Here is an 18,528-nt window from a genome sequence, read left to right as displayed (position 1 = left end):
CAGAGAAGGTTTACTAGACTATTACCTGGAATGGGCGGGCTGTCTTATGAGGAAAGATTGGAAAGGCTAGGCTTGTATCTGCTGGAATTTAGAAGAGTAAGAGGCGACTTGATTGAAACATATAAGATCCTGAGGGGTCTTGTCAGGGTGGAAGTGGAAAGGATCTTTCCCCTTGTGGGAGAATCTAGAACTAGGGGTCACTGTTTAAAAATAAGTGGTCACCCATTTAAGACAGAAATGAGGAGACATTTTTTCTCTCAGAGGGTCATGAGTCTTTGGAATTCTCTTCCTCAAAAGACGCTGGAAGCAGAGTCTTTGAATATTTTTAAGGCAGAGGTAGATACATTTTTGATAAGCAAGGGGGTGGGAGGGTACCGGGGGTAGGTGGAAATATGGAATAATGAGTTCAGCCATAAACTTATTGAATGGCGGAGCAGGCCCAAAGGGCCAAGTGGCCTACTGCTGCTCCTAGTTCATATGTAAGAATTCTTAAGAAAGCCGGACCACGTTTCTGTGTTTTCATCTTTGTATAAGAGCTGCAAATTGCAAACTCAAAATAACTTGGTACCATTGACCATCAGCAACCACTTCAATGTTCTATGATGCTTATATGCATATTTTGCTTTGGTAGGGAAGCTAAAGCAATCCAGTTCAGTTTGCAACAAATAATATTTACATAAAATATCTAAGATGAAACATGAAAGGTGCTCAAAAATAAATCATTTGTGATGAGAACCTCATGATTTATTGACCTAGTGTTATTCACTGTTTTGTTTTTCATTAACCTTTAATCTGTTGTGCTTAATCTGTGAAAGATTAATCCAGTGAGTGCATTAACTTGGATTAATACTTGCTTTTTCTGGCACCGGTAGAATTTTTGTACATAAAAGTACAAATGTAACAAGTTAGTAATTGTGTCCCCTACATTCCTATAGTTAATGTTCTGCATATATTTACCAAAAAATAACTTTTGCAGATGGTTTGTAGTTGTACTTCTGTTACATTTTAGAAAGAAAGAACTTGTATTTATATTACTTTTCACGACCTCAGGTCATCCCTCAGTGCTTTACAGTCAATGAAGTACTTCAAAATGTCATCACTGTTGTAATGTAGGAAACTCAGCAGACAATTTGTGCTCAGCAAGGTCCCACAAACAACAATGTGGTAATGACCAAATAAGGGATAAATATTGGTTGAAGGATAAATATTGGCCAAGGCACCAGAGAGAACTCCCCTGCTGTCTTTTGAAATAGTTCCATGGGATTTTTTACATACATTCGACAGGGCAGGTGCAACCTAAGTTTAACATCTCATCTGAGAGACAGCACCTGTGTGGGAATAGCACTCTCTCAGTGCTGCATTTAAACGTCAGCCTGGATTATAGGCTAAGGTCCCAGAGTCGGAGTTAAACCACAACTTCATGACTCAGATGGAAGACTGCTACCCAGTGAGCTACAGATGACACATTGCGAGTGTAAAAAGGTTTATATAAACTGTAGCATTTCAAAATCTTTGCCTTTAATAGTAGTTTCTCTTCTTATGCAGGAAAGCTGTGGTGTGCCCAATTATAGACGTAATTAGTGATGATACGTTTGAATACATGGCTGGTTCGGATATGACATATGGCGGCTTTAACTGGAAATTAAACTTCCGCTGGTATCCTGTCCCTCAGAGAGAGATGGACCGCAGAAAAGGGGACAGAACAATATCTGTTAGGTGAGTACTGGAGGAGGATGAAGCAGTCTTCACTCCAATTTCAAAATTAACAATCGAAATTTATGATAAGAAATTGAAGTTAGAAGTGCTGGGGTGATATCTTAATCTTTCCAGGAAAAGTAGTTTCACTGGGTATACCAGGAAAATATAGTCATTTTTGAAGTGTGTTTTGAGAGGAATCTCAGTGCATAGGAACTGAAACCTATTTTTACTTCTAGACTAATTATCAGTATAAAACAAGGAAAAAATAACAGCGCCCATTGATTGAAGATTTAAAGTCAGTGTGAGATGTTTATCAGAATAAACATGTTCCCACAAAGAAAAAGGGTGGGACAGCCAAATCTAGAGGCCTCTGGATGTCAAGAAGCTTACAGAGTATGATAAGGCAGAAAAGGAAAGCTTATGTCAAACACTGTGAACTCAACACTATAGAAATCTGAGAGGAGTATAGAAAGTGGAGGGGTGAAATCAAAAAGGAAATCAGGAAAGCAAAGAGATGGCATGAAAGAATATTGGCAAGTAAAATCAAGGAGAACCCAAAGATGTTTTATCAATACATTAAGAATAAGAGGATAACTAAGGAAAGAGTAGGGCCCATAAAAGACCAAAAATGTAGCCTATATGTGGAGGCGGAAGATGTGGGTATGGTCTTCACAAAAGTGGTCGGTGATGCAGACATTGTAGTTAAGGAGGAGGGGTGTCAAGTATTGGATGTGATGAACATGGGAAGAGAGGAAATATTAAGGGGATTAGCATCCTTGAAAGTAGATAAATCACCAGGGCCAGATGAAATGTAACCCAAGCTGTTAAAAGAAGCCAGGGAGGAAATAGCAGAAGGTCTGACTATCATTTTTCAAACCTCACTGGATACAGGTGTGGTGCCAGATGATTGTGAATGTTGTACCTTTGTTTCAAAAGGGAGTTAGGGATAGACCGAATAATTACAGGCCAATCAGTCTAAGCTCAGGAGTGGGCAAATTATTGGAAAAAAATTCTGAGAGACAGGATAAACTGTCACTTAGAAGGCACAGATGAATCAAGGATAGTCAACATGGATTTGTTAACGGAAGGTCATGTCTGAAAAACTTGATTGAGTTTTTTGAGCAAGTAACAAGGAGGATTGATGAGGGTAGTGTAGTTGATGATCTACATGGATTTTAGCAAGGCATTTGACAAGGTTCGACATGGCAGACTGGTTAAAAAAGATAAAAGCCCATGTAATCCAAGGCAATGTAGCAAGCTGGATACAAAATTGGCTAAGTGGCAGGAAACAAAGGGTAATTGTTGACAGGTATTTTTGCGACTGGAAGGCTGTTTCCAGTGGGGTTCCGGTAGGGCTCAGTACTGGGTCCTCTGCTTTTTTTGGTATATATTAATGATTTGGACATAAAGGTAGGGGGAAACGATCCATAAGTTTGCAGATGACACAAAAGTAGGCTGCGTGGTCGATAGCAAGGAGGTTAGCTGTAGACCGTTTTTATTCGTTCATGGGATGTGGGCGTCACTGGCTAGACCAACATTTATTGCCCATCCTTAATTGCCCTTGAAAAGGCGGTGGTGAGCTGCCTTCTTGAACCACTGCAGTCCTTGGCGTACAGGAACATCCACAGTGCTGTTAGGAAGGGAGTTTTAGTATTCCGATCCAATGACAGTGAAGGAACGATGATATTGTTCCAAGTCAGGATGGTGAAGGGGAACCTGCAGGTGGGGGTATTCCCATGCAAATGCTGCCCTTGTCCTTCTAGGTGGTAGAGGTCAAGGGTTTGGATGGTGCTGTCGAGGGAGGCCTGGTGAGATGCTGCAGTGCTTCTTGCAGATGGTACACACTGCTACCACTGTGCGTCGGTGGTGAAAGGAGTAAATATTGAAGGTGGTGAATGGGGTGCCAAACAAGCAGACTCCTTTGTCCTGGATGGTGTTGAGCTTCTTGAGTTTTGTTGGAGCTGCATCCATCCAGGCAGTCTGGAGAGTATTCAATCACACTCCTGACTTGTGCCTTGTAGATGGTGGGCAGGCAGTGGGGAGTCAGGAGATGAGTTACTCGCCGCAGTATTCCTAGCCTCTGACCTGCTCTTGCAGCCACAGTATTTATGTGGTTGGTCCAGTTCAGTCTCTGGTCAATGGTGAGCCCCAGGATATTGATAGAGGGGGACTCAGCGATGGTAATGCCATTGAACATCAAGGGGAGCTGGTTAGATTCTCTCTTGTTTGAGATGGCCATTGCCTGGCACTTGTGTGGCACGAATGTTACTTGCCTGAATGTTGTCCAGGTCTTGCTGCATCTGGACATGGGCTGCTTCAGGCGGAAGATATCAATGGACTGGTCAGGTGGGCAGGAAAGTGTCAAAAGGAATTTAACCCAGACAAGTGTGAGGTGATGCATTTGGGGAGGTCAAACAAGGCGAAGGAATACACAATTAATGGGAAGATACTGAGAGGCATAGAGGAAGTGAGGGACCTTGGAGTGTATGTCCACAGATCCCTGAAGGTAGCAGGACAGGTGGATAAGATGGTTAAGAAGGCATATGGAATCCTTTCCTTTATTAGCTGAGGCATAGAATATAAGCGTCAGGAGTTTATGCTGGAACTGCATAATTCACTGGTTATGCCACAACTTGAGTACTGTGTGCAGTTCTGGTCACCTCATTACAGAAAGGATGTAATTGCACTCGAGAGGGTACAGAGGAGATTTGAGGATATTGCCAGGATTAGAAAATTGCAGCTATGAGGAAAGATTGAATAGGCTGGAATTGTTCTCCTTGGAACAGAGGAAGTTGAGGGGAGATTTGATTGAGATGTACAAAATTATGAGGGGCCTGGATGGAAAGGTCCTATTTACCTTAGCAGAGAGGTCAGTAGCTAGGGGACATAGATTTAAAGTGGTTGGTAGAAGAATTGGAGGGGAGATGAGGAAAAATATTTTCACCTAGATGGTGGTGGGGGTCTGGAACTCACTGCCTGAAAGGGTATAGGAACATAGGAGCAGGAGTAGGCCATTCAGCCCGTCAAGCCTGCCCCGCCATTCAATATGATCATGGCTGATCATCCACTTCAATGCCTTTCTCCCACACTATCCTCATATCTCTATATGTCATTGGTATTTAGAAATCTGTCAGTCTCTGTATACTCAATGACTGAGCTTCCACAGCCCTCTGGGGTAGAGAATTCCAAAGATTCACAACCCTCTGAGTAAAGAAATTTCCCCTCTGTCCTAAGTGGCTTCCCCCTTATTTTGAAATTGTGTCCCCTTGTTCTAGACTCCCCAACCAGGGGAAACATCTTAGCTACATCTACCCTGTCTATCCCTTTAAGTATTTTGTAGGTTTCAATGAGATAATCTCTCATTCTTCATAACTCCAAAGAATACAGGCCCAGTTTCCCCAATCTCTCTTCATAGGACAGTCCTGCCATCCCGGGAACAAGTCTCGTGAACCTTCGTTGCACTCCCTCTGTGGCAATAATATCCTTCCTCTGGTAAGGGGACCAAAACTGCACACATTACTCCTGGTGCAGTCTAACCAAGGTTCTATACAATTGAAGCAAGACTTCACTACTCCTGTACTCAAATCCTCTTGCAATGAAGACCAATGTACCATTTGCCTTCTTAATTGCTTGTTATACCTGGATGATAGCTTTCAATTACTTATTGACAAGAACTCCCAGGTCCCTTTGTCCATGTACACTTTCTAATCTCTTGCCATTTAAGAAACGCTCTACACATCTGTTCCTCCTACCAAAATGGATAACCTCACATTTTTCCACATTATATTCCACCTACCACGTTCTTGCCCACTCAACAAGTCTGTCCAAATCCCCTTAAAGCCGCTTTGCATCTTCCTCACAACACACATTCCCACCTAATTTTGTGTCATCCATGAACTAGGCAATATTACATTAGGTCCCCACATCAAAATCATTGATATATATTATGAACAGCTGGGGCCAAGCACTGATCCCTGCAATACCCCACTCATCACAGCCTGCCAAGCAAGAATGACTGTTTATTCCTACTCTCTGCTTTCTGCCTGTTAACCAATCCTTAATCCATGCCAGTATATTACCTCCTCTCCCATGTGCTTTAATTTTGCTAACCAACCTCCTGTGGGGGACTTTTTCAAAACCCTTCTGAAAATCCAAGTATACCATGTCCACTGACTCCCCTTTATCAATTCTGTTAGTAACATCCTCAAAAAACTCCAACAGGGTCGTCAAACATGATTTCCCATTCATAAATCAATGTTGACTGTGCCCAATCAGATTATTATTATCCAAGTGTCCATTTATCACATCCTTAAGAATAGATTCTAGCATTTTCCCAATGACTTCTGTTAGTCTAACAAGTCTGTGATTCCCTGTTTTCTGTCTCCCCCCCCTTTTTAAATAGTGGGGTTACATTTGCCACCTTCCAATTTGCAGGAATAGTTCCAGAATCTATAGAATTTTGGAAGATGATCACCAATGCATCCACTATCTCCATAGCTACCTCTTTCAACACTCTGGGATGTAGAATATCAGGTCCGGTGGACTTATCAACCTTCAGCCCCATTAATTTCTCCAGTACAACCTTCTTACTAATACTAATTTCTTCCAATTTTTCTTTCTCCCTATTCCCTTAGATCTCTAAGTCTGGGAGATTTCTTGTCTCTTCCTCAATGAAGACAGACACAAAGCAATCATTTAGCTTCTCTGCCATTTCTCTATTCCCTATTATAAATTCTCCTGACTCTGCTTGTAATGGACCCACATTTGTCTTAGCCAAATGTTTCCTTTTTATGTACCTATAGAAGTTTTTATAGTCTGTTTTTTATGTTTTTTGCCAGCTTACATTCATATTCTATTCTCCCTTTCTTTATCAGTTTCTTCGCCCTCCTTTGCTGTATTCTAAAATCCTTCCAATCCTCAGGTTTACTGCTATATGTGGCAACTTTATAGGCCTTTTGTATTAATCTTATACAATCCTTAACTTCCTTTGTTACCCACAGTTGACTGCCTTTACTTTTGGAGTTTTTATGCCTGAAGGAATATATAATTACTGTAAACTAAGTAATATTTCTTTAAAGACTATCCAGTGCCTATGTACTGTCATCCTTTTAAATTATTTTCCCAATCCACCTCAGCCAACTTGCCCCTCATACCTTCTTAATTTCCTTTGTTCAAATTTAACACCCTGAACTACCTCATTTTCAAACATAATGTAAAATTCTATCATATTATGGTCACTTAGCCCTAAAAGTACTTTTACAATAAGATTGCTTTTATATTATTATTAATTAGCCCTTTCTCATTACATATACTAGAGCTAAAATAGCTTGTTCTGTAGTCGGTTCCTCAACATACTGGTCTCGAAAACCATCCCTAACACACTCCAGAAACTCATCCTCCACAGCATCAGTGCTCACTAGGTTTACCCAGTCTATGTGCAGATTGAGGTCACCCATGATTACTGTATTACCTATGCTACATGCTTCTCTAATCTCTTGATTAATACCATGCCCCACACTACTACTACTGTTGGTGGCCTATAAATCATTCTTACCAATGTTTGCTGCCCCTTGCTGTTTCTTAGCTCCACCCAAAGAGATTTCACATTTTGTTCTTCCAATCTGAACTCCTCCCTTACTAAAATACTGATCCCATCCCTTATTATCAGCGCAACACCACCTCCTTTTCCTTTTGCCTGTCCTTCTTAAATATCGAATATCCTTGAATATTCAGTTCCCAGTCTTGGTCACCCTGTAGCCACGTTTCAGTTATAGCAATTAGATCATACCTATTTACCTCTATTTGGGCCTTTAAATCATCTACCTTGTTGTGAATGCTGCTTGCATTCAGGTAGAATGCCCTTAACTAATATAAAATAAAACCAAAAATGCTGGAAATACTCAGCAGGTCTGGCAGCATCTGTGGAGAAAGAAGCAAATTTAACGTTTCAGGTCAGTGATCTTTCATCAGAACTGGCAAAGGTTAGAAATGTAATAGGTTTTATGCAAATAAAATGGGGGTGGGGCAAAAGAGAACAAATGGTAAGGTGTTGATAGGACAGAGGGTCACAGAGAATAACTGACAAGGAGGTCATGGGGAAAAGGCAAAGACAAAGAGTGTGTTAATGGTGTGGCTAAAGACAAAGCGTTAGTGCAGAGAGGGTGTTAAATGACAGAATAATGAAAGCCCTAGCCAAAAGCAAAAGCATGAAAAAAGTGTAATGATGAAACAAACTAAAATAAAATGAAATAAAAATAAAAAATACAAAGTAAAACTAAAAAAGGGGGAGGGGCAGAGTGCCCTTAACCTTGTCTTCTTGACATTGTTCTGCATTCTAAGCCTAGTTGATGCTCGCCTTTGTTTTGCCTGCCTTCTAATGTCACTTGGTACTTTTCTAGCCCCTGTTACCAGCTTTACTTCCTTCCAATTTAAGCTACGCCTCAGGGTCCCATCCCCCTGACAAGCTAGTTTAAACTCTTCCCAACAGAACTAGCAGAGGCAGAAAAGCTCATCTCATTTAAAAGGTGCCTGGATGTGCACCTAAAGTGCCGTTACCTGCTGGAAAGTGGGATTAGCCTGGGTGGCTGTTTTTCTTTCAGCTGGCACAGACACGATGGATCAAGTGGCCTCTTTCTGTGTGATAAACTTTCTGTCATTCTGTGATTTCTATAAGACCGTTCAAACAATGGACTATTTCAAGAATATTTAAGTCAAAATGGCTTATTTAAACTTACTGGTAAGTCCACATTTGGAATGTGATGTTAAATTCTGAGAACTCTGACTTCAAAAAAAAATTTATATTAAGATTGATACTGGAAGGAGCTCAGAAAACTATTCCAAGTATGTTTTGGGGACTTGTCAAAATTATGAGGAGATGCTGACCGAATTAAATTTGTTCATTGGAGAAAAAAGATTTAAAGGGCATATAACCTAATTCTTTAAAATATTGGCAAACATTAGCAATTTAGCAAGTTGCTTAACCCATAACTGCGATCACAAAACTAGGAAGCACAAATAGAAAATTGGTACCAAATTTAATTAGAATTAGAAGATTCCAACCCCCCCCCCCTCCACTCCCACAGAATTAAGTGTTTGAAACATAATTCTCACAAAAGCAATTAATGCTTTTGTCAGTTGTGCCCTGAAATTGGCAGCCAGTTGGGCTGTGTGATGTCAGGAGAGCGCCAACTCAATGTGTGCGTGTGCATGCAGGGGATGCAGCTGTGTGAATCCACATCATTTGAGAATGCCATGCGGGGCCATGCAAGTAGCGGCCCACTGCACTGCCTGCCCATGGGGAAGCAAGGTAGGCCTTTGTAGCGGCACAATACAATTCAATTTCGTGTCCATGGTATTTATCTAGAAACTCAAATGTGATGTACTCTTGACAAGTGTGATGTTTTAAGGTGTGACAAGGCATTTTACATACATATCTCCACAGGCTTTTACAATTTTTGCCATTTTATTGTGATAACTCCTTTTAATTGTCCCCAACTCTTAAAATGTCACAAATTATCCAGTCCCACCACTAGTTTGCTCCTTCCTCCTGAAACTGCTCCCATAACTATTGCGAATGAGCTGCCCTTAAACACTTCCATTTGAGTGGTCCAAAGCTACAGTGCAGAATCCAGACTAATGCATTATTTCCCAATTAAGAGTACAGATTGTTGTCCCTTTAAGGTTTGAAAGTCTAATTAATAAGTAAACACTGGGTCAATTGATTAAAAGTTTAAGAAAATGCAAACTTCTGGCCTTAAAATGTAAATTCATGGGATGGAGAGGGCATACCAGTCAGTTTGTGCCTGGGGGATGTCACAATGTGCAGTAGAACTCAATTATGCTCAGATTCTTCCATTTTAAATTCCATTCACCTTTCTATGTTAAAGAGGATGTATTGGAGGACTTCTTGACCTGCCTTGCGAAATTCCACTCTTCATGCCATTTAAAGTCCTTAGCAAACCTCACACCGGCTGAAAGCTGGTGTAAGTCTCTTTGAGACCATTTGAAGGCCCTAGAACTTTACTATAATAACATAATCAATTCCAGGAGGGATTGATTGCCTTGCCTTACACAGAATGACTCCACTGGAAGCCAACAAATAGGAAGTAACTACTTTTTCTTCAGCTGTATTGGATCTCTGGGGGGACCTTAGGCAGTGCAGGATGGTGTCCTCAGCTTGGGGACAGGAGAGCAGTAGTTAGAAATGTCAGGCTCTCTGGCTCCATTGTGCAGAGTTTCTTCAGCCATACCAAAAACTGGACTCATCAAGGTCAGCTGATGAATATGATTAAAATATATGCATGCTGCATGCTTTTTATGAACACACGGGTTGCTATTGATTAGCAGAGATAGAACATAGGAGAGAAGCCGCTCCTTAAGGCTTCTGTTCTCAATTCAAGCAAGTGTTTCTTGCCTGCTGCAATCACCCACATCAGCAATGAAAGGTAGGTAAGAGTTTATGTCCACAAATGGATTTGAAGAAGAAAATTTGGATGTTCTTCTGGAAGAGGTGCAGCAGAGGAAAATAGCCATATTCTGCATAAAGTGTAGATCGTGGAGCAAATGAGAAAAGAAAGTTTGACCAGAAGAAGGGTGCTAGACTCAGATTACTAATTATAAGTTAATATACAAAATATGCATTGCCATAAGCACCGTGCTCCAAACATGGGGCTGGATTTTCTGGCAGGCATCAGGACCCAGTTATCAGACCCACATGGAGGTCCCGAGCCCGTCCATATCATCAGCGCACTTGCCAGTGCATTCTTCCAGGAGGCAACCTCCTAATTGGCTGCCTCTGCGCTCACCATCCTGTTAAGTACAGCAGGCAGGTTCCTGGAGCTGTAGGCCCAATCAGAGGGCCCACAGCAATGTCAGGCTGGATGGCTGGGAATGCTTTTGGGGAGCTGTCTCGACACGGCTCCACCCAATTTTTCAGCCTCCCCGTCTACAACTCCATCTCCATGGGGCTGGCAAAAGTTAGCCCATGGTGTTGCTTCAACTAATGAACATTGACACAAACCAGTCAGATCTCTTACACCCTTACTGCCATTGCCCTAATGTTGCAAATTTAACTTTAAGGCTGACACTTAAAAATGCATCAAATGTAATCAATAATTTTTGTATGGCACCAAATGAATTTGATACCTAAAACTAATGCATGTTGTCATGTCATTTATTTGCTCAAGATGAGTGTTGGGTTGAACTCTAGGGCGGCACTTGTTTTTCAAATTGCTGGTAGGTTTCTGTTTTCTCTGGCTTTAAAGAAAAAGGCTGGCAACAAACAAAGGGAGAGAAAAAACCATAATGAGGAGGAAGCTCTGCAAGAAGAGGCAATTGAACCGGGGCAGCTTGCCAGTTTTTTTGCCTGTTGAACAAAGCTTGTGTCCTCTTGTAATTAATATTCAGGCTTTTCCTACAAACTCACTTATTATGACCCAAGCACAAACTGCACAACAACAGTACAGCACTCAGATTTGCAATATGCACTGTGCACAGCAATTTAATACATGCACTAACTATGGTAACAGATGTTCTGTTTCTCTTTTTATAGGCATCTCCTAAGGTGATATTCCTAGCATCAGAGTGGATTTAGCATCTGGTCCATCTCTGGATCATCCCTTAAACACAACTGACCACACAGGCACCAGCTCAGATATATCCGTTTTGGGGAATTCACATTGTCTGTGTTAGGAAGGAGCACCTGGTCAAGCAACCAGCACATGAAGAGGAGCTAGTAATGGGATCAACAGAGGAGAAAACAACAGCTGAATAGATATCGAGGCCCAAGTGTTTGCGTGCTGCAGGGACTATGGATTCTTACATGAGCTGACTTTTGAGTTTATGAGCTGAAAAGCATCATGCAGACTTTTGACATGTTCAGAGCATGCTGTATGATATATTAAGGCATGGTAAAAGTCCTAATCCAGTATAATTTCTGCCATGATTGCAACAAAGTAGAAGTGATTCAGAAACATCCAGTGTACATTGGAGTGAATGGACTCTTCATCAATATCTGCAGAAGATCTCCTAAAGATAGAAGTTCAAAGTGAAAATGTTTTTCTCCAATGAATATGTGATTCAGGTTATTGAGACCTGTGGCTCTAATTTACAGGAGGTCTTCAATTCTGGGTTGAGCAGACTAGGGGTGGAATCTCATGAGTGCCGTAGCGTTCCCGATGGCATGACCAGAAGTTGACGTAACTTACGCTCCCGCCGCAAATCCCGTTTCCCAAGTGATTTGTATTTAAATTAGCCATGCGGTAATGGGCACAAGGAACACGTGGGATCATGCGGCGGGGGTGGCCTTTCATTGGTGGAACCTGCCATCACTGCCCCAAGCACCATGATCGTCACAGATATAAAACATTCTTGTGCTTGCAGCCTCAAGAATCAGTAGCCTACCTTTCGTGTAAGTATCTTCAGACTAACTTAAATTGAAGCTTTCACTTAAATCAAAATGTTTTTGCTTCCCTTATTTTGTGAAACTTACCAACAACTTCACATCATTTATTTTCCCTACAGCCAAAGTGAATCACATGGCAGCCAACAGGCAGCGTCCCGCCCCACGGTTCAGTGATGCCTCCCTACAGGTTCTCCTCCAGGCCGTCAGGGAAAGGCGGGAGGTCCTCCTCCCTGAAGATGGAGTGCAAAAACCCTCCTGCCTCACCAAGGCGGACAGAATGGAGGTAGCAGAGGAGGGCTCAAACTGTAAGGTAACCTTAGAACATGGGTGCAGTGCAGCAAGCGCACCAATGACTTGCTCAGATCAGCAACGGAAGTGGTCCTGGTGAAGCGACTCCATTGTTTTCTTCCATGGCTCTGTGTCTTTAAGACAGACGGGATGCAAAGAATGCAGTGGAGCAGCCTTGGTGCCATTCACTAAATGATGTTTTACCAAGATGAAGATTGGCATTGTTTATGTGATTGGATGTGTCGTGCGAAAGCCAGTGCAGAATGAATGATGTTGATACATGGTTGTGATGCATCATTTACCATATCATTTAATCTACACTGTCTGTTGCAGGATGAACGAAGCTACAACCAGCTAGAATGGGAGGAGGGGTCCCTGACATAAGGCTGCTGATCAGGGCTGAGGAGGAGGCCTCTGAGTTTGTGAGAGATGAGGGAGGCAGGGCAAGCAGAGATGGCGAGGCAGGAGCCACAAGGCGTAAGGATGAAGTGTCATCTCTGCAGCCATATGTGGAAACTGAAGGATATTGTGTGAACTCATGAGAATCAGATGCTTAAAGTGCCTCTGTTTGTGTCTCCACTGTAGGTACCTGCACTCGAGTAGCAGAACACTGCGTGGCCCAAGAACCCTCCTCTGGGGAGAAGGAAGAAGCCAATGCCCTAGAGGGTGTACTGTCACCTGCCTCTTCTTCCACCTCCACCAGTGCAGATACATCCACATGGTCTGCAGTGGGGCTTAAGATTAGAATCTGGATCACAAGCTGGTGTGCATGACACAGACACATCCCGGCAGCTGAAAGAGCATGCACTAGCCGGGTCCCCCTGGCAATCAGAGGACTGCTGGGATCCAGGCTCCTGCTCAACCCCACGCTCATGATGATCCTCTGTTTGTTGTCTCGAGAAGCCTGCTGGATGTGCAGCAAAGCCATGTGGAAAATATGTCAGAGATGGCTGAGGCCATGCATGGCTTTGTGCGTGCCATGGAGGACTCCATGCAGGATGTGACGTCTGCCATGTCCCTGGCATTTGAGCTTATGGCTTCCTCAGTAGATAGTCTGGCGAGCTCCGTGGTGAGTCTGGTTGACCACTCGAGCCATATGCGATCTGACCTGCACTCCATCGCAGTTGCCATGGGCTCCATGGAGCAAAGTCTTAGCGAGAGGGGACGAGGAACCTGGACCTCCCTCCAGGTGCTCCTTCCTCTCGGGGAGATAGATAGAGGGGAGATAGATACAGTTGGCGCACGTGCCAACTGCCCCGGGGCCTTCCTCTCAGGACAACCCCTGGGAAAGCAGCATCTCGTCCTTCCCCCCTGACATTGACCCCCTTACCTCCAGCAGGCGAGCACACGGGGGATACTCAAGCACCATGGCTCCACACCCCCAGTAGGATGGAGCCATCAAGGCCCCGTTAATCCAGAGAACACCCGTCACAGTCATCCACAGCACACTGAGCAGACTGCCTCCATCTCAGATGCTAATGTCAGGGTAGCACCTAGACACGGTGGGAGAAAAGGGAAATTGAAACAGTTTTGAGCACGAAGGTAGCGTGGGTGATGTAGAAATGTTCATGAATGCAACGATGTATTAAATCATTTTTATTTCTTGCAAAATTTAATCCACTCTCAGTAATGTTTGCTTGGTTACAGATGAATACAAAGAAGTTTTTTTGGAGGCCTATGGCAAGAACACAATGATGCTTGCAAAGCATCTCAGGAAATGTCCAGTGTCCATATCTGATTGGAATTTTAGCCTTCAATCTTCAATGATGGCTGCTTTCCTATTAATAACTTTTTCCAAATATGTCATGCCTTACTTTTGTTTTCTACAGTCATAACGTAATGCTGATTGCAGTTGTATGTAGTTGCATTAATCATAGCCCATAGATGATTTCAAATGTCAATCACATGAAAGTGCAGCAACACTTCGTTAAGATTGCAGAGATTAATATGACCTCATGCAAAAGGGAATTTCTGTGGGGAATTGTTATGTTTCTCCTCCCAACGTTCCTTGATGATGCGTTGTTTGTGATGATTATTATTGGCTGAAACGTGCATAAATTAGGTTATCCCTGATGTCCCTTGCATGTCTCCCCATGGCCCTCATATCAATGACAGTATCGTAGCCATTGTTGTCCTCTTCCTCACCCTCTTCATAGTCATCCTCATCTGAGGAGGACTGGTGTTCCTCCTGTTCCTCCACCTGCAAAATGTTGCCGCGTCTAATTGCAAGGTTGTGCAATTATTTGTGACACGTACTGAACAGCCCCTCCAGACCTGTCAAGGCAACAGAATCGCATTTTCAGCATGCCAATGGTGTGCTCAGTGATGGCTCTGGTGGATGCGTGAGCAACATTGTACCTCTCTTCAACAGCGCTTTGGGAATGACATACTGGTGTCATCAACCATGTACAAAGGAGTTAATCCTTGTCACCCAGGATCCATCCTTTCACCTCGGCTGGTTCCTCATAAACTGCTGGCAGCTAGGAGTTTCTCAAAATGTAGGAGTCAGGACAGCTCCCTGGGAAATGTACGCAAACATACATGTTTCTTCTCCTGTGGTCACAAACCAGTTGAACGCTTAAAGTGTGGAGGCTTTTGCGATTGACAAACACAGCAGGCTGGTTCCAGGGAGCTCGAATGGTCACATGAGTACAGTTGATCACCCCTTGCACTCCAGGGAAGCCAGCTATGATGGCTAAGGCCACAGACCTTGCTGTTTAGCTATCTTAGTCTACAGGTAAGTAGATGAAATCATTGGCATGTCGAGAAATGGCATTGATTACCTCTTTGATTCACTTGTGGGTCACAGACTGCGAGATGCCACATATGTCGCCCGCTGATCCTTGGAAGCAAAGAAATTGAGTGCAATAGTAACCTTGAGGTAAGTGGCGTGGAGTTCCCAACGAAAACAAGCAGCTGCAGGGAATGATGAGAGATTGTACACATTTCTGTCACCATTGCACATCACATCCTCGTACTTCACTGGCATTGCCTCTTTGCCATCTGAAGGTAATGTGTCCTTGTCCTGAGGATGCGAGGACACACCAGTGCCCATCTTCAATAATGCCTTTCCTGGATGGCTTCATTCTGAGCAGCCTCACCCTCTTGTGCTGCCTGCTGCTCCTGTTGAGGCATCATCCATTGATCGCCAAGATCCCTCCTCAGTCTCTCCCTCTACAATTGTTTGCGTGTTAAAAGGCAAACTGTATGTATGAAACTCATGTCTTCGCAGTTTTTCAATTGTTGAGATGTGAAGAATGTTGTAAAACTGTCCTTATTCTGCCATTTAGCAGAACCATGAAAGTCATGAACAGATAGCTGTTATGTGCCTTATGTTTGCATGCAGCAGGAGATCCCACCCACATCATTTATCGCATCTCAATTGATTTGCATTCCTTGATTGGAGACGTGGTTTGCATTCTTCTTCCAGAAAATGTTGTGTCTGAAATACCAGGCAAGTTTACTCACCTTCCAAACTCCTCCTGTCACCTTCCAGCCTGCACCCATCACCCTTGACCCACCCAATTTAACCTTCACCCTTCCCCCGTTACCATAGAACCACCCTCATTACCGTGGACCGGCTCATCATCAATTTATAAATGCTATCCCTGCACCCCCGTCCCTGCTCCCATCACCATCCAACAGCCGACTCTCACCCTTGAACCTCCAAGAATCTACCTTGATACAGTTACAGATTCCCAATCCCCTCCCTATGATGACCTCGAATACCCACCCCTAAGTCTCGACCTTCCCCCCTATCATATTCAGTTGCCTCCTGTGACTGTGACCGTACCTTCTGCCAGCCAGTACCCTGATGTGGACACACAGTACTCCGACGACGACAGCGATTCTTCCTCCTTTTTGGCCTCTCATGACCATCAGTTTTCTGACAGGAAAATACCAACCCACCACCCGCTGCAACCGTACACAGCTAGCCTCATTGTCAAAATCAGCCACTACACACCCTGGACTCCTCCCTCCTCCCTCCCCTGTTTCTCCATGCACCCGAGACCCCACCCTGTCCTGCCCGACTACCCTCCCCGCTGCCCCATGTACCCGAGACCCCAACTTCTCCTCCATGCACCCGAGACTACCCTCCCGGGCTCTTCCATGCACCCGAGACCCCACCTGCTTCTCCATGCACCCGACACCCCACCCTGTCCTCCCCGACCACCCTCCCCTGCTCCTCCATGTAGCTCCCGCCCATGCCGTCACCACCATCGTCTGAGATGATTCACCCTTGCTGGTGCCAAGCCTGGAGGCAAACATTCATTCCAATGCTGGTGTTACTTTAGCGGCTGAAAGAGAGAAGAGCACAATCCTGAGACTCAACTGCACAAATCCGACTCTTGCACGCCATGTTGAAACATTTGTGAATCAGGTGGCATGGGAATATAAGTCGCCAAGCATTTAATCTGGCAGGTAGAATTAAATCTAATTATGCATCGGGTAGTGAGTATTCATGGCATATAAATGAATGTAAAGCTACATTCCACCACCGAGCTGGGGGAACCCTGGAACGCCACAAACCTGCCGATGACTTAATTTCTCTAAAATATCCTGCCATTGGGAATTGGAAAAAACACCTCCCACCTGATTATATCACCCCACATGCCACCAAATCCACCATGGCGGACTGCATAAATTTCTTCCCTAGGGGTTTAGATTAAGAGAACTTTGATGTCAGGCTTCACACTCATTCATGGCAACCAATGATCTGTTCCCAAGCAGATCACTGAATATCTCGGGTTGATGTGTTAGCACCAGGGATATGACAGGGGGAGGTATGCACATCCAAGCAACTCAGCTAAAAGGACTCACAAAGTATGAGGCAGTGAGTAGGAACAGCCAGCCAGCCTGAATTTCTGGCAATAGTTGCAGGGCTATCTCATGATTTAGCAGTAAGCACAATACTGGTCTGATGGTGTATTTGTCAGTATGTTAAATATAATCATTTAAATATTTGTTTATGCTAATATGTATTTCATCACAGGAAGTGATGCAATACCACATGATTCAGTTCTCCTGCACAGTTCGTGTAAGCTGAAGCAACAACAATTCTCCATTAAAGCTCTGCGTTCAAACCATTATGCCCACCCTTCAGCTTCATTTGTATTAGTCTAGAGAGAGATAATACATTATGGTGTCAGCATTAGGGAGTCGACAGTATTGATCAGAAGCTGAAAATGAAAACTCAAGCCTGCAGCCCTACCTGAAGCGCTGCAACTGGATCACAGCTCTCACATCGGGGGAGCAATGGTGTGGGTACATATTGAAGGTAATTTGGGCGCACTCCCGGTTTTGCTTCGACCCAGCAAGACACAAATGATCAGTAGTTTCAGCCGCAGAGATCAGTGCAGCGTCACGTTTTGGTGCGGATTCCTTCCCACCGTCGCTGCATTCGCACGCTATTAGCCGACCCAGACGCCAGAGCCCCTCCCGCCTCCAAGCTGACTAGTCCATGCTGCAGCAACACAGTTCAGGGTATGGCTCCTGCTCAGCTCTGCAGACAGTGCAGCTTGCTGCAACTTTTAAAGCAAGGTTTGCTCCTCAGGGGGAGAAAAGAGTAGAAGGCTTAGACAATGGCAGCCAGATTCCCAGAGATGGACTGGAAAGCACCTGATGTCCCAGGCAAGTTCAAACTGTTTAAGCAAAGGATTGAACTATGCTTCCTAGACCACAAAGCTGTGGATGCAGTGAAGCAGATGATAAAAATTAGGATTGCCATAGGAAACGAAGGTCTGTGCAGAATCAATACCTCTGGTTTATCTGATGCTGACCAGATGGATCCATCAAAGCTATTGGCAACATTAGAAAGTCATTTTAGGATTAAAGTTAATTTCAGAGTACACCGCCTGGAACTCATGCAGTATAGACAGAAAGCCAATGAGAGCTTAGCTGACTTTGTTAACCAATGCAGAGAGAAAGCGACCTGTCTGATACTGAACTCTCAGAACGAATTATGGAGTTCCAGAAAGACCTCCTGGAAAAGCCAAAGGGACACGGCGTGGAGAGTATGCTGCAGGACGGATACAGATATGAGGCAATTATCACAGGGAGTCAGAGTTTGCAGCCTTATGGTCGAAAAAACCTGCAGGTACAATATCAAAGGCACCCAGGCAGAACAAGGTATGCAGTAA

General features: G+C 43.8%; 1 protein-coding gene across 6 annotated transcripts in view; it reads left to right on the top strand.

Moving 5' to 3' along the window:
* galnt13 (polypeptide N-acetylgalactosaminyltransferase 13) overlaps positions 1 to 18,528 on the top strand; it is a 542,151-nt gene that overhangs the window by 372,856 nt on the left and 150,767 nt on the right. For all 6 annotated transcript variants that reach the window (XM_068035308.1, XM_068035305.1, XM_068035304.1 and 3 more), the window contains one exon: positions 1,546 to 1,716. In XM_068035308.1, coding sequence (XP_067891409.1) covers positions 1,546 to 1,716 — 171 coding nt within the window. The remainder of the gene's footprint in view (positions 1 to 1,545; positions 1,717 to 18,528) is intronic.

This window comes from Heterodontus francisci, chromosome 7 (assembly GCF_036365525.1).
Source record: "Heterodontus francisci isolate sHetFra1 chromosome 7, sHetFra1.hap1, whole genome shotgun sequence".
NCBI classification, from domain to species: domain Eukaryota; kingdom Metazoa; phylum Chordata; class Chondrichthyes; order Heterodontiformes; family Heterodontidae; genus Heterodontus; species Heterodontus francisci.
The sequence above is the reverse complement of the archived record's forward strand: the minus strand, read 5'-3'. Positions and strand labels throughout refer to the sequence as shown.